Source organism: Stegastes partitus, unplaced genomic scaffold, assembly GCF_000690725.1.
Source record: "Stegastes partitus isolate 25-593 unplaced genomic scaffold, Stegastes_partitus-1.0.2 Scaffold1408, whole genome shotgun sequence".
Classification (NCBI taxonomy): domain Eukaryota; kingdom Metazoa; phylum Chordata; class Actinopteri; family Pomacentridae; genus Stegastes; species Stegastes partitus.
In genome coordinates this window covers 155,820-167,312 of record NW_007579139.1, presented here as the reverse complement: position 1 = coordinate 167,312, position 11,493 = coordinate 155,820, and the positions used below count along the sequence as shown (strand labels likewise).

General features: G+C 40.2%; 1 protein-coding gene across 1 annotated transcript; it reads right to left on the bottom strand.

Moving 5' to 3' along the window:
* Nucleotides 1-7,026: 7,026 nt before the first annotated feature.
* On the bottom strand, nucleotides 7,027-8,132 carry LOC103370346 (musculin-like). Its single transcript, XM_008299372.1, has 2 exons — nucleotides 7,656-8,132; nucleotides 7,027-7,447 (listed from the first exon to the last, which is right to left on the bottom strand). Exons 1-2 carry the CDS (start codon nucleotides 8,076-8,078, stop codon nucleotides 7,370-7,372), a joined length of 501 nt encoding a protein of 166 aa, XP_008297594.1. The 5' UTR covers nucleotides 8,079-8,132; the 3' UTR covers nucleotides 7,027-7,369.
* Nucleotides 8,133-11,493: the final 3,361 nt, after the last annotated feature.

The following is an 11,493-nucleotide window of genomic DNA, read 5'->3' as shown; positions in this document are numbered from 1 at the left end:
GTCGGATTTGGGATTTAGTTGCCGGGATGTGGCAGTTGGAGACCTTTGACAGAATATTTTCTCCACGAGGTTAAAGGTGAAGCAGGGATGTCAAAAGAAGACTGGTGCCTAGAAAGGATAGCCTTCCTGACGTTTATGTGGACTTGTGAAAACATTTGATACAGGTTCGATTAGCGCGAAGGTAAAACAAAAGATGTTATTTCAAGATTTTATTATATGAAGAGTTCATTTGCAAAAACAGATAACTCCATCTTCACAAACCTTCAGAAAACCCATCGTCTACCTGAGACAATATCAATCAAACTTTACTATTTTTGTCATGTCATTTCTACTGAGTCAGATCCACTTAACTTCAGTTTGATTGATTTTATCTCAAGCGAACAACAAAAAATAAGTTTTCTGAAAATCTACAAAAATGTAGTTATCTGTTTTTGCAAATGAACTCTTCATATGTCTTGCAAAATATCACAGGAAACATCGTGAAAATGTTCTCCATCTCTTGTCCAGTGGGAGTTTATTAGGACAGCATTTGTTTTGGTTTGTTTTTTTTGTCTGAAAGATGCCTTTTGATGTGGACAACACAGCCATGGGCCATGTGCCAGGGAAGAAGGCGAAAAAGACAAGGGAGAACAAGAGAAGAAAAATGTGAAAAAAGTTCTTATCCACAGTCGCAGGTGTGTTACACTTTTGTTGCCCAAGCAGAAGTTCACAACAGAGTTGATGACAAAGGGTCGGGCCCCATGCAGCCTATTGTGGCCTGGAGAACAATATGGAGGCTGTGAATAGCTAATCCCTCTGGACCGCTGACAGGTTGGGCCTTTAAGCAACCTGGGGACTCATTTCTCCACTGGGCTGGGCCGCTGTCTGACAGGGATGGGAAAACCCAGGCTACTTACTGAGCCTTCGCCCAGAGCAGATACTGGGAGCCATTGTAAAGGAAAATATTATCTCCATTGTCAGGCTGTGGCCGTCTTTGTAATATCAGAAGATGAACTCGGGGAGAATATGCCACCGGAGGGAAAATGGAATAGCGACAGAACCAGCTCAGAGTGTGTGAAAGCTATTCAGCCAGGTTAAGAGGTCTTTAGTCTGAAAGCTTGTCTTAAAACACATTCTTGTGACCTCATTAGCATTAGCAGTCATTTAAAAAAGTGTTGATATTTTTGTTTATTTATTCACATTTCATCTAAACTTTTTATTTTTTTTACATTTAAAGATTTCGAGGTAATATATCTTTTTTTAAATTATTTTGATGTGAACAAAATGACTGAAATTAAGATGAGCATTCAACAAAAAAGTTTTCATTTGAATTTTTTCCATCGTTTTGAACTTTGTAGTCTTAAAAGTGTGTGTAAAAAAATCCTGTGTTTGGGCACAAATCACATGTTTTTTTTTTACCTTTGTGTTTCATGAACACAATAAATGTGTTCACCTGTCAGAGCACCGTAAACATCCAGAAACTCAAACTCAGCGACAGTGGGAGAAGTATGCAGTCGGTGTGTACGTAAAACAAACCCAGTGAAAGAACCTGGTGGTGTAAATCTCTTTGTGAAAGAGACAGAAAGGCGAGGACAAGATAATAAGCCAGGGGGCACCGCCCAGTCCTTGTAAACAGGGCCTGGATTGCTCCACATGCCCTGAGAGCAAACACTAATATCTGTTTCTTCTGAGCTCCTATTGGCAGCGACGCGGAAACTAGGACCCAAGCAACTGTCTCAGTCAACAGGGCAGAAGTGCATCACTGATATTCAGCCCTTGTACTGTTGCCGAGTTAAGGAGACAATGGCGGACGAGGCTGAGAAAGGCCCGCGAGGCTCGTGTGGATGTTGTTTTGTCAAGCCTCTCCACCTTGCTCTCTCTCCTCACCCCTCCTTCTTTATCCATCCTCCGCTCCTGTCTTCTTCTACTCTTTTTTTTTTTCTCTTTTTTTCTTCTCTCTGTCTGGCTCGACCTTCCCTTTCAGAGTGTCCAGCTCATCCTGCCACAAAGAGCCTCAATTCTCTCCTGAGAGGAGGCTACCAGTCCTGCGCTGTAACCCAATCATCTATCTAACAGAAGAGTGTGTCATCTCCACAGAGTAACAGGAAGTCTTGTGCGCAAGGCAGATCTCTTTTTCTCTGCATCTTTTTCTCTCTGTCTTGCTCACACTTAAACGCAAGAAGACATAAACACAAACAGTGTGCTGTATCTTCACGAGTATGCTCGCAACGCTGAATCTTTAAGATCACTGACGAAACAGAACAAAAGTTCTATTTTTATAGCCAGTTCAGATATTTGCATTGTCATGGTTGCGTGCTTCAAAGAAAAAGCCTGGTGATAGAAGTGAAATAAAAAATCTAATTAAAAGATTAAACAAACTCAAAATATTACTTGCTAAATATTGATGGAGCTTATTCCTGCTTATTGTCAAAGAATCTATTAAAAATACATCAGTGAGCTGCACCGTTGCACAGGGTGACACGTTTCCTAATGACAAGAACCTGAGCACTGTAGTCATGTAGTTTGTTTTAGGTTAGTCTGTTCACATCACCTTCCTACTGCTGGAAATATTTACAATATTGAAAAAGCCCTCTGATGACTCCTTTTATTATCTTATACTAGCGCATCAAATCTGCACCTTAAAATAGTCCCGAACAAATGTACAGTTTTCTCCTTTTTAAGTTACCTTTTCTAAAAAATCTTACAATGCCCAACTATTTTAGCAAATAATAGCAAAATAAAATAAAATAATTATAGATAGATAGATAGATACATAGATAGATAGATAGATAGATAGATAGATAGATAGATAGATAGATAGATAGATATGTTATGAGTGAAAATAATTCTTTCATCATTAGAAATGAAAGCAATTTCTTGTCAAGTAGAAACAAATGTTCAGATTCAAAAAAAGTAGTGAAAAGTGAAAAGATGTCTGAGACAGTTGCAGTACAACTCTGTTAGTCAATCTACTATGTCATTCAGATTGACCTTCACAAAGATAAACATTTCCTTCGTCCGCCTGCTCCGGTCCAAGCTCAACTCTGGATCCGTTGCGAGCGTCCTTAAACCCCATGTTCCTGAGTTCATGGACACGTTCATGGAGATGTTCGGTTCAGTGGAAAAAAACTCTCAGCTCCCAAAGTGGATGTGGATTGATTATCAGAAACACTACGTCCATGTTGTGCTACAATCCCACAGCAATAATCATAATTACAGCAATTTGTAGGAAAGCAATAGCCAAACTCTTACCTTAAATTTTTGTTGTAGGATGACAGTTGTAGGGTCAGGGGTCACAATTTTCATACCTGGAAAGAATGCATTTTCTAAACAAAGCCTGGACTTAGGAGAGGAACTAATCTCCCCATAGAGAAGTGTATACATTAGGCAAACGTGATTGAAATAGTTTGGGATTTACATATCCCTTTTCTCATTAGCGGTATTGAGTGACTGGATATTGAATAACAAACATGTTGAAAATGGGTTTGGAAAGCTCAAAGCGTCCAGGCTGGATTCCTGCAGGCCCGAAGGCCTAAAGTTAGTGTTTTTGGGGCAGCTACAAAGGCAGCCTCACTGAACCCTCCGATGTTGGCTTTGGACCTATAGTTCCTTCCTGTTCATGGAAATTCTTCTACAAATGAAAAATGTTTCAGTTGTACGAAAAAAAAAAAAAAAAAAAAAAGTTGGATTGTGCTGAGCTTTGATGGCTGACGATGCAATTTTTAAAAAATCAAAACAATGTGTTCAGCCTGAATTGATTTAAAACTCTGGTTTAAAAAATAGACGATAATGGGATTGAAAAAAATATATATACTTCAGAGTGGAATGCACAAAGGCAGCAAAATGGCAAATGGACTGCTGTTGTATTCTAATTTATATAATCACATTTGTTTAAAATAATTAAAAAAAAAGATTAACTATGACCATATATAAGAAAAACAGAAGTAAAAACTAGCTAATTAATGACGCTTTCTGATTGTCACTTTACAAGTGAAAGAGAGCAGTGAGATGTTCAGTTTGTTGCCACCACATTGGCTACTGTGAAGATTTGCTGACCTCTGCTGGATGCATGTATTCACGATTGTTAAAATTCAAGATGCCATTTGTTATTTCAGAGGCCATGAATTGTAATGTTGTGTCCTCCACTAGACATATGCCAGTTCATAGCTGCACTAAAACCTGCGTAACACAGCAAAGAGAGAAGCTTTATTACATTAGAAGAGTTGAAAAAAGTTCAAGTTTTCAGTCAGTTCTGCACACTTGGCTTCAATTTACTAATCCTTCTGCCGTCCTTGTCCTCTCGTAACCGCACCGCTTTTGTTTTTAACTCAAAGCAATTCAAAAACAAAATCTGCAAAAATCCACAGGCCTTGTTTTTTTTTTTCACGGCAGACATTCTAACTTACCGTAGTAGGAAAAGCGCAGATGTTACTGATAATATTAACAGTGGCTTTGTTATATTCAGCTGAGCCTTTACAGTGTGACAGCGAGACAGCATGAACAATACCAGCACCCAGAAACCGAAGCAGCTCAACCCGACCACCGTTCGTTTTATCATTCGCATGTGTTCTTTTCCCCACTGAGACACTTTAACATGTCCTGTGATGTTTCTGCCTTTATTGTCTCATGCTGCGTGACACGATGTCTTACATCTCAAAGACTTATTTTTCTTTAAATAAGTATAAATTCTACAAATCTGATGGGATTGTTTAACTTTAAGGAACATTCCACTTATTTTAGGCCTCATCAGTGAGAGATAGTAGCTTGAAACACAACAGAACAACTGCACTCATATTAAAAATATGAGCCAGTAATCTGTAGTGGAAACAGTGTCATCTCATTTCATTTGCATACATTTTTTCTTACATTTTTGAGAGTTTTTTCTGCATATCTTTTGTGTTTTAGAGATCTAACTCTGGGCTAAGTATTTTTAACAGTAATATGTGGTTTAGTGCTGCACGGGATTAATTTATTATTTAAATTAAGTCAATACTGTGCAGCAAGCTCCACAGACAGTCCTTAAAAAAAGCTTTTAATTAAACATGTCCGCGAAATTTTTATTTTCTTTATTCTTATTCTACCTGTTTGTTTTGTTTTTATCCGTTTAAATCTTTAATGTGGCACTTTGAGATTTTGTTGAAATGAAAAGTGCATTACAAATAAAAATAATTATTATTGTTGTTGTTAATAACAAATGAACAATAAAGGAACCAGTTTTGTTTTTTTTTTGTTAACAAAGAAATTGTATGTTTCCATTTTCTGCAATGCTAATGTTAGCGCTAAGCAAAAAAAAGTTATGCAAAATGAGTATTTCAAGGCTATATAACGTAATCTTGAATATGCTTTCTTTTCTAAAGGTGACACTTTACGCTTCTGAAGGTGCTACATGCTGCTCAACTCGTGCATCCTGGCTTTGGTGTGTGTTCACGTTTCCTCACCACTAGATGCCACTCATGTAACGTTGCAAACCGTACCAGCTCAGATGCAACTTGCCACAGCAAACACACTTTCACCTTCCGCGACAGTGTGCATTCATTTGTTCCAGCAACTGGTATCATAAACTGGCACCAAGTAATTTTATCTGTGAAAAACAGAAGCCTCTGGAAAAGAAAAAAAAAAGAGAGATCTGCTCACTGTACGTGAGCCAGTCGCAGACATCAGCAGTTTGTTGACATGCCACGCTTTGATTAATGACGCCTCATTTTCAGTGCAGTCAAGTCACACATCGGACGTTTACAAGTTGCTTTCCCTTGGTGCCACGTTTGAAGTGGATGGTACGGGAACAGAGACAGACGGAGTGTGAGAAGGCAGCTCATTAGCTGCCCGAGTCCAGCAGAGTGGCCAGTTTCTCCCTAGAGAGCAGTTCAGAGTTCTGGGAAACTCACCAAAATGGCAACAGCTGCAAGTCTGCATGAACCTGATGAAAACTCGTCCTTTCCTCTCTCCGTCTCTTTCTTCGTTTAAACTGTTTTGTCAGTCTGTCCCATCAGACTGCCTGGGCCTGGGTCTCAATCCATCTGTAGTCACATCATTTTCGGGTTTAACGGGATAAAAGGCCTTCTGGATCAAAAAAGATCACGGTTATCCACTCTGGCGACTAAGTGTGGATGTTTATGAGTGTGTTTGTGTGAAGGGGAGGTGCACACTTGGCTGTGTATGTGTGTGTGTGTGTGTGTGTGTGTGACCTTCAGTTTCTCCCTGAACTTTTGACCAATGCGTTCTAATTTTTTTTTTACATTCTGTTTGGCTGAAGCACAATAAAATTGCAATTTATTTAGCGACACGACTCAAGATCTCAAACTCTTGCTGCCAGATATGAGCTGTCATGTCAGTTAATTTAGCATAAAGATTCATTTAACCACAGAAACCACATTTTTATATGTCCTTCTGTGGCTTAACTTACTTGATGACGGTATGAGAGACACTTTATTGTATTTAAAGAGCGTGATTGTGTGTTTATGCGTGTGTGAGTATCATTTTGACGAGTGCCAAAACTTTGAGGCAAAGATACAGATGTCTAAACATCTGAGAAAAATCTGCCCAGAAATGTGTGCACGCTCATTACATGATTGAAACACTGATCTATAAACAGTTTCCGTGGCATTCCAGCGATGCACACATGGAAGTGCACAAATGATACCAATATCCCACATTTATAAGCTGCTTTTCAGTGCATATGAATGGTGCAGCTGCAGCTCCTTCTAGGTTAATCTGCTGCAGACATCCCATGTCAGCCACCAAGATTCATGGAGCTGCTTCACCCTCGAGTCACACGGCAATATGTGCTTTGGTTTGAAGTAGACACGGTGCTACATAACTTATAACCAATAATGCATTTTGGTTGGATGAGAACATAAGAAAAGAAGGCATTGTTAGTTAACTTTTATCCAAAATGCAAACATGCCAACACACAAACATAATAAATAGATCTACAATACAGAATTGTCAGACAGAATTTTGAGCGGTGACGTGTTCTTTTGTGGAATGAAAGAATATAAAACACACTGCTGCTGTAAGTTACACACAAGCTGAGTTCACAAAACAGTTTTATGTATCAAAAAAAGGCATCTTACTCATGAATCAAATCAACCAAGAATCTGTGCATAAACTGATTTAACACTGAAGTTCACAAAACCCAAATGTGGAGTTTTAAAATCAAACATAAATGAAGACGTTACACTCAGTGTAAATGCAACATAATACTGATTTCAGCAAACATGCACACAACAAAACAATATAGTTTTGAGTCCAAAGTCATTTGTTTAGGACACAAAGGGGGAGATCGGGGTCACACTGATGGAGACAGTTGTTCAAAAACATTGGAGAGGAGGATTTCAGTGCCATTAGTTGTCTTCTAGTTGTAGAGCTGGTGTCCCTGTGAAGAGGTGGCCTATGCTGTTGCTCCACAAAGTCTTACAGTGGATGAGATGTCGTCCTCTGATCGTCCTGTCATCATAAATGGCCACGTCTGTTGACACAAAATGCAACAGGTTCATTAGAAGGACGAATACAAACTACTTCACATCACAAACTGCATTGTGTAGTAGAAAAGGGAAATAGCATTGTAATGTCACTGCAAACCCCAAAAAGCTTTGTTGATGCAGTTTCGTAATTAAATATGCCACTTTAGAAGCAGTTTTCTGAGCATGCATGCTGGCCACACTTCACATCCATACCAGATTGACTGGGTGCGCAAAGCTGCTCTCGAATCGATCATCCTGCAGGAGCTGTCTAAGGTGGGAAATGTAGCTGGAGGCGAGGCGAAGCGTGTCCAATTTGGACAGTTTGGTGTCCGCTGGAACCCAGGGCAGGCTGGTTTTTAGTCTAGAGAAAGCTTTGCTCAGCACTCTCATCCTCGCCCTCTCCCTGGCGTTGGCCGCGTTCCTCTGCGACTGCCGCGCTTCCCTCTGGTGCGCCTTGGAGAGTCTGCGCTCCTGCTTGTTCCTCCCCTCCGCACCGTCATCCTCCAGGTCCTCGTCCGAATACCGGCTGGGATTGTAGCAGGTAATTTTCCGAGCAGTGCTCTGCAAAGGGGAGGTAGTCCTTCTGTGACACGTCTCGTCGTCCTCAGCATCACTTGCTGCGGAGCCAGTGGACATGGCTGTTCCACCTGTGCCTCGGAGGTGGACAGGAGTGGCACAGCGGGGACAGAAAACCTCGAGTCTCCAAATGACAAAGATTTTAGTAAAGGACTACTCAGCAGAGTGTCAGTCCTTTTAAAGATCCCATTTGGTAAACCTGTAACTTATGTCACCTTAAAGTGTCACCACTGCACTGGACAGCACTGCAGCACCATGTGCATGAGATAAAGTCAGCTCTCTAACTCTTTGCTTTGCTACCCCTCTAATTTAAGTGTCCTGGATTTGGCATCTGTACAGAGTTTTTTTTTTTCTTTCCCAGAGCATTTCTCCACCCCTTTTTTTTTTTTGCTCCAAGCCACCCTGACCTCAGTGCAGGACCACAACTTTGTCTCTTTATGTAAACTGTTAAACACTTTAATTGCCAATCTGCAACTAGATAATTAGGTTAATCCCTGTAAATGAATGGCTCATTATTGGTAATTCCAGTGGAAGGTGTATTGAAAGTTACTCCAAGGCTGTGTGAGGATTGATTTTTTACAAAACAGGCATAATCCCCCAGATATGTTGTATCATATAGCAAGGCATAAATTTACTGATAATGATACACTCAACCCATGGCAACATTTAGAAGTGCATATACAGCAAACATTTCTGTTTTTTTTCTTTTTTCTTTTTGGGGTTCCACAGATGTGTTTTGGTAATAGAAATGTCTTGAGGACCTTATCAAAAGTGCTTAATCCTTTGCTGGTTTCACAGAGGGATTGGGTTTCTGCAGATGGAGCAGCCTTTCACACGCAGCCTGCGTGTACCAGCCCCAGCTGTTATCGGTTCCCATGACATCTGGAGCGTTGGCATGACAAGGGTGTGGCAGAGGCAAGGAGGGACCATCTTCATTCTCATAGTATCACAGACCTTTTTTTTTTTTTTACTGTGCATTTTTTTGGCCATTTTTTTTGCTTTTGTTTTGAAACTTTTCTAAGAGTTTCAGACAGGCTGGCATGCTTGAAATCAACTACTCAAGAGAAAAAGAGGAGAGAGTGAGATTTCCTCAGGCTAGAAAGAAGCTAAGGTAGAGGTTTCAAAGTAGTTGCTGAGATGCCTACTGCCTGAAAAGTCTCAGAGAAACATATGTTTTTGTACCAGACCTCGACAGAATAGATGTTAAAGTTTTACGATTGGAAACATCAGTGTGCTGCATGCAAAACTCAAAAATGCAAGTCATGCTTTGGAGAAAACCTTGAATGGGCTTCTCTCTGAATAAATGGAATGTACTTACAGGACTCCCTCCTCTGCTTTCTCAAGATATTCCCAGAAAATCCCAGGTCGCTGTTAGCTATTACACCACATAATATGTGTGAAATCTAGATTTTTTTTTCTTTTTTATGACAATAGCAAGACTCTGCCAAGGATTACCTAACTGCAGCTGAGATGCATGGTTGATTTTAGTGGATGGCCATGCCAGGGTCACTGGAGAGATAAAGGAGGAAATTACTGTACTGCACTTGACTCGGTGCTGTACAGTACTCCAGCAGTTCCCAGGATGGTGTGTAATTTATTCCAGCACGCTGGCTCAAATCCTGCTTTATTAAACTACATAAATATTCAGCCTATCATAGCTTGTTATATCTGTTTATTGCTTTCTTATCATGATCTTCCAACTTGATTTTTCATTGTCAAAATGCAGGTCACAGTGATTTTGAAGCATTGTTTGCTTTTCTCTTGCTCAAATTTCCGTCTTTCACAGGCCAAGAATGCTCTCTAATCCAAGCCAATGTCACATTCCCGTGCTTCCCGTAATCCTGCTTTTCCATGCAGTTTTTCACAAGACCCGAGATCAGCTGGACCTTGGAGTGATCCCCCCCCCCCCGGCTCTTAGTGTATCCTTGGATGTGTCATGACGTTGAGATATTAAGTTCCACTTGCGCTGGTAAGACAGTTAGAGCTTCGGGCCGGCGGCCAACTCATCCTCTGTCACTGCATCCGTCAGCGAGGTGAACGGCCTGACTGACACACTTGAAGGTGCAAGCTAAGGGATTCTGCTGTTGGATTTATTTCTCATTTGATAAGCTGTCTTTCGTTTTTTTTTCTTCTTTTTTTTTTACCAACACTGAAAGGCATCGGCTATATGACACATAATTCAACCTGCTGCTTCCTTGACTGTCAACAAGAAGCCGGTTGAGCTATAACACTCTGCTCATTAGTCATTCTGTACGTGTAGCTCCTCAGGTAAAGAGAAAATATTGTCCAAAACATCAGCGTAATTGATGGTTACATGGTTATTGTATTTGCCCTGGGGATAATTAAATTCAGGGCCAACAGCAATAAATATGACTCAAGACTTGACTTGAAGGGAGAGCTAGCATTCGTCTATCAGCAAAGACTTTCAGGGGTCTTGACCTTTATCGGGGCCCGATTCTGGAGAAGCAGAGAGACAGGTGCAGGCTCATGATGTCAGAGGCCTTTCTCCATTTCCCTCCCAACTTCTTAGGATTCCCACTGAAGCAGCTTGCAGCGCTTTAAGCTGCAGGGCGACACGGACATAGAAAAAAAAACCGGGAGCAAAAATCAAACAACCACTGTGAAGCTTTTGAATTTTTATTGTCGTATCATGCATTGAACCGTGCCCAATGGTTCATCTGTGTTACATAATCAGATTTTCACACATTCACGTCTACAACTAAATGTAAATGCCACTGATAAAGTAGGTTTTTTCATTCGCCATCTGACGAGAGCATGTATGACTGAGTGCTTTACAATTCAGGCAAAAAAAGCAAATAAAACATGAAGCCACATTTTAGACAGAAAGAAAATACACAGACAGAAGAAAGCTACTTTTAAAAAAGTGTAAAACACCATAAGATACTAAAAAAAAAAAAACTGTTGTAAACTGCAGTCGCTCTTTAATTAAAGTGGAAAGCCGACATGAAAGGTTTTAAACATGATCAGGAAAACATCCAACTGGATACTGAACTGGATGGGAAGCCACTGCAAAGAAACCAAATTTGGTGTTAGATTAAACCTTTTAGAGGACTTTGTAAAACGCTTGGCAGTAGCAATTTGTTCCAGGGAAGTCTGGCTAAGGTGGGTGATAAGGGAATTAAAACAGTCATCAACAGTATCTTCAAATTCTGCAATTAGTTTTTCTTACAAATCCAAGTTGGACTTGACATGTGATTCATCCCCACATGGGAAATTTCCTCTCTGCTCGTATTTTAGCTGTAGATTCTGCATTAGTGATCTCAACCAACAAACAGGAAATTGATGAAAATTGATAGATTCAATGACTGCAACAAAACCATTCCTTTATCTTTTGGTTAAAACTTTAAAATGATGTTATGGGTTGAGACAAATAGGAAGCTGAAACATCTTATCTGGAATATAAAAGAGCATGCACTGGCCATAAAGACACATTACAGTACTACAGAAACAACAA

What these genes read in the sequence shown, in the direction of transcription:
- LOC103370346 (XM_008299372.1), bottom strand. Translation starts at nt 8,078, where the DNA reads ATGTCCACTGGCTCCGCAGCAAGTGATGCTGAGGACGACGAGACGTGT. An exon ending in TTGCGCACCCAGTCAATCTG is followed by an intron (nt 7,448 to 7,655) that starts GTATGGATGTGA and finishes TTGTGTCAACAG; the next exon opens with ACGTGGCCATTTATGATGAC.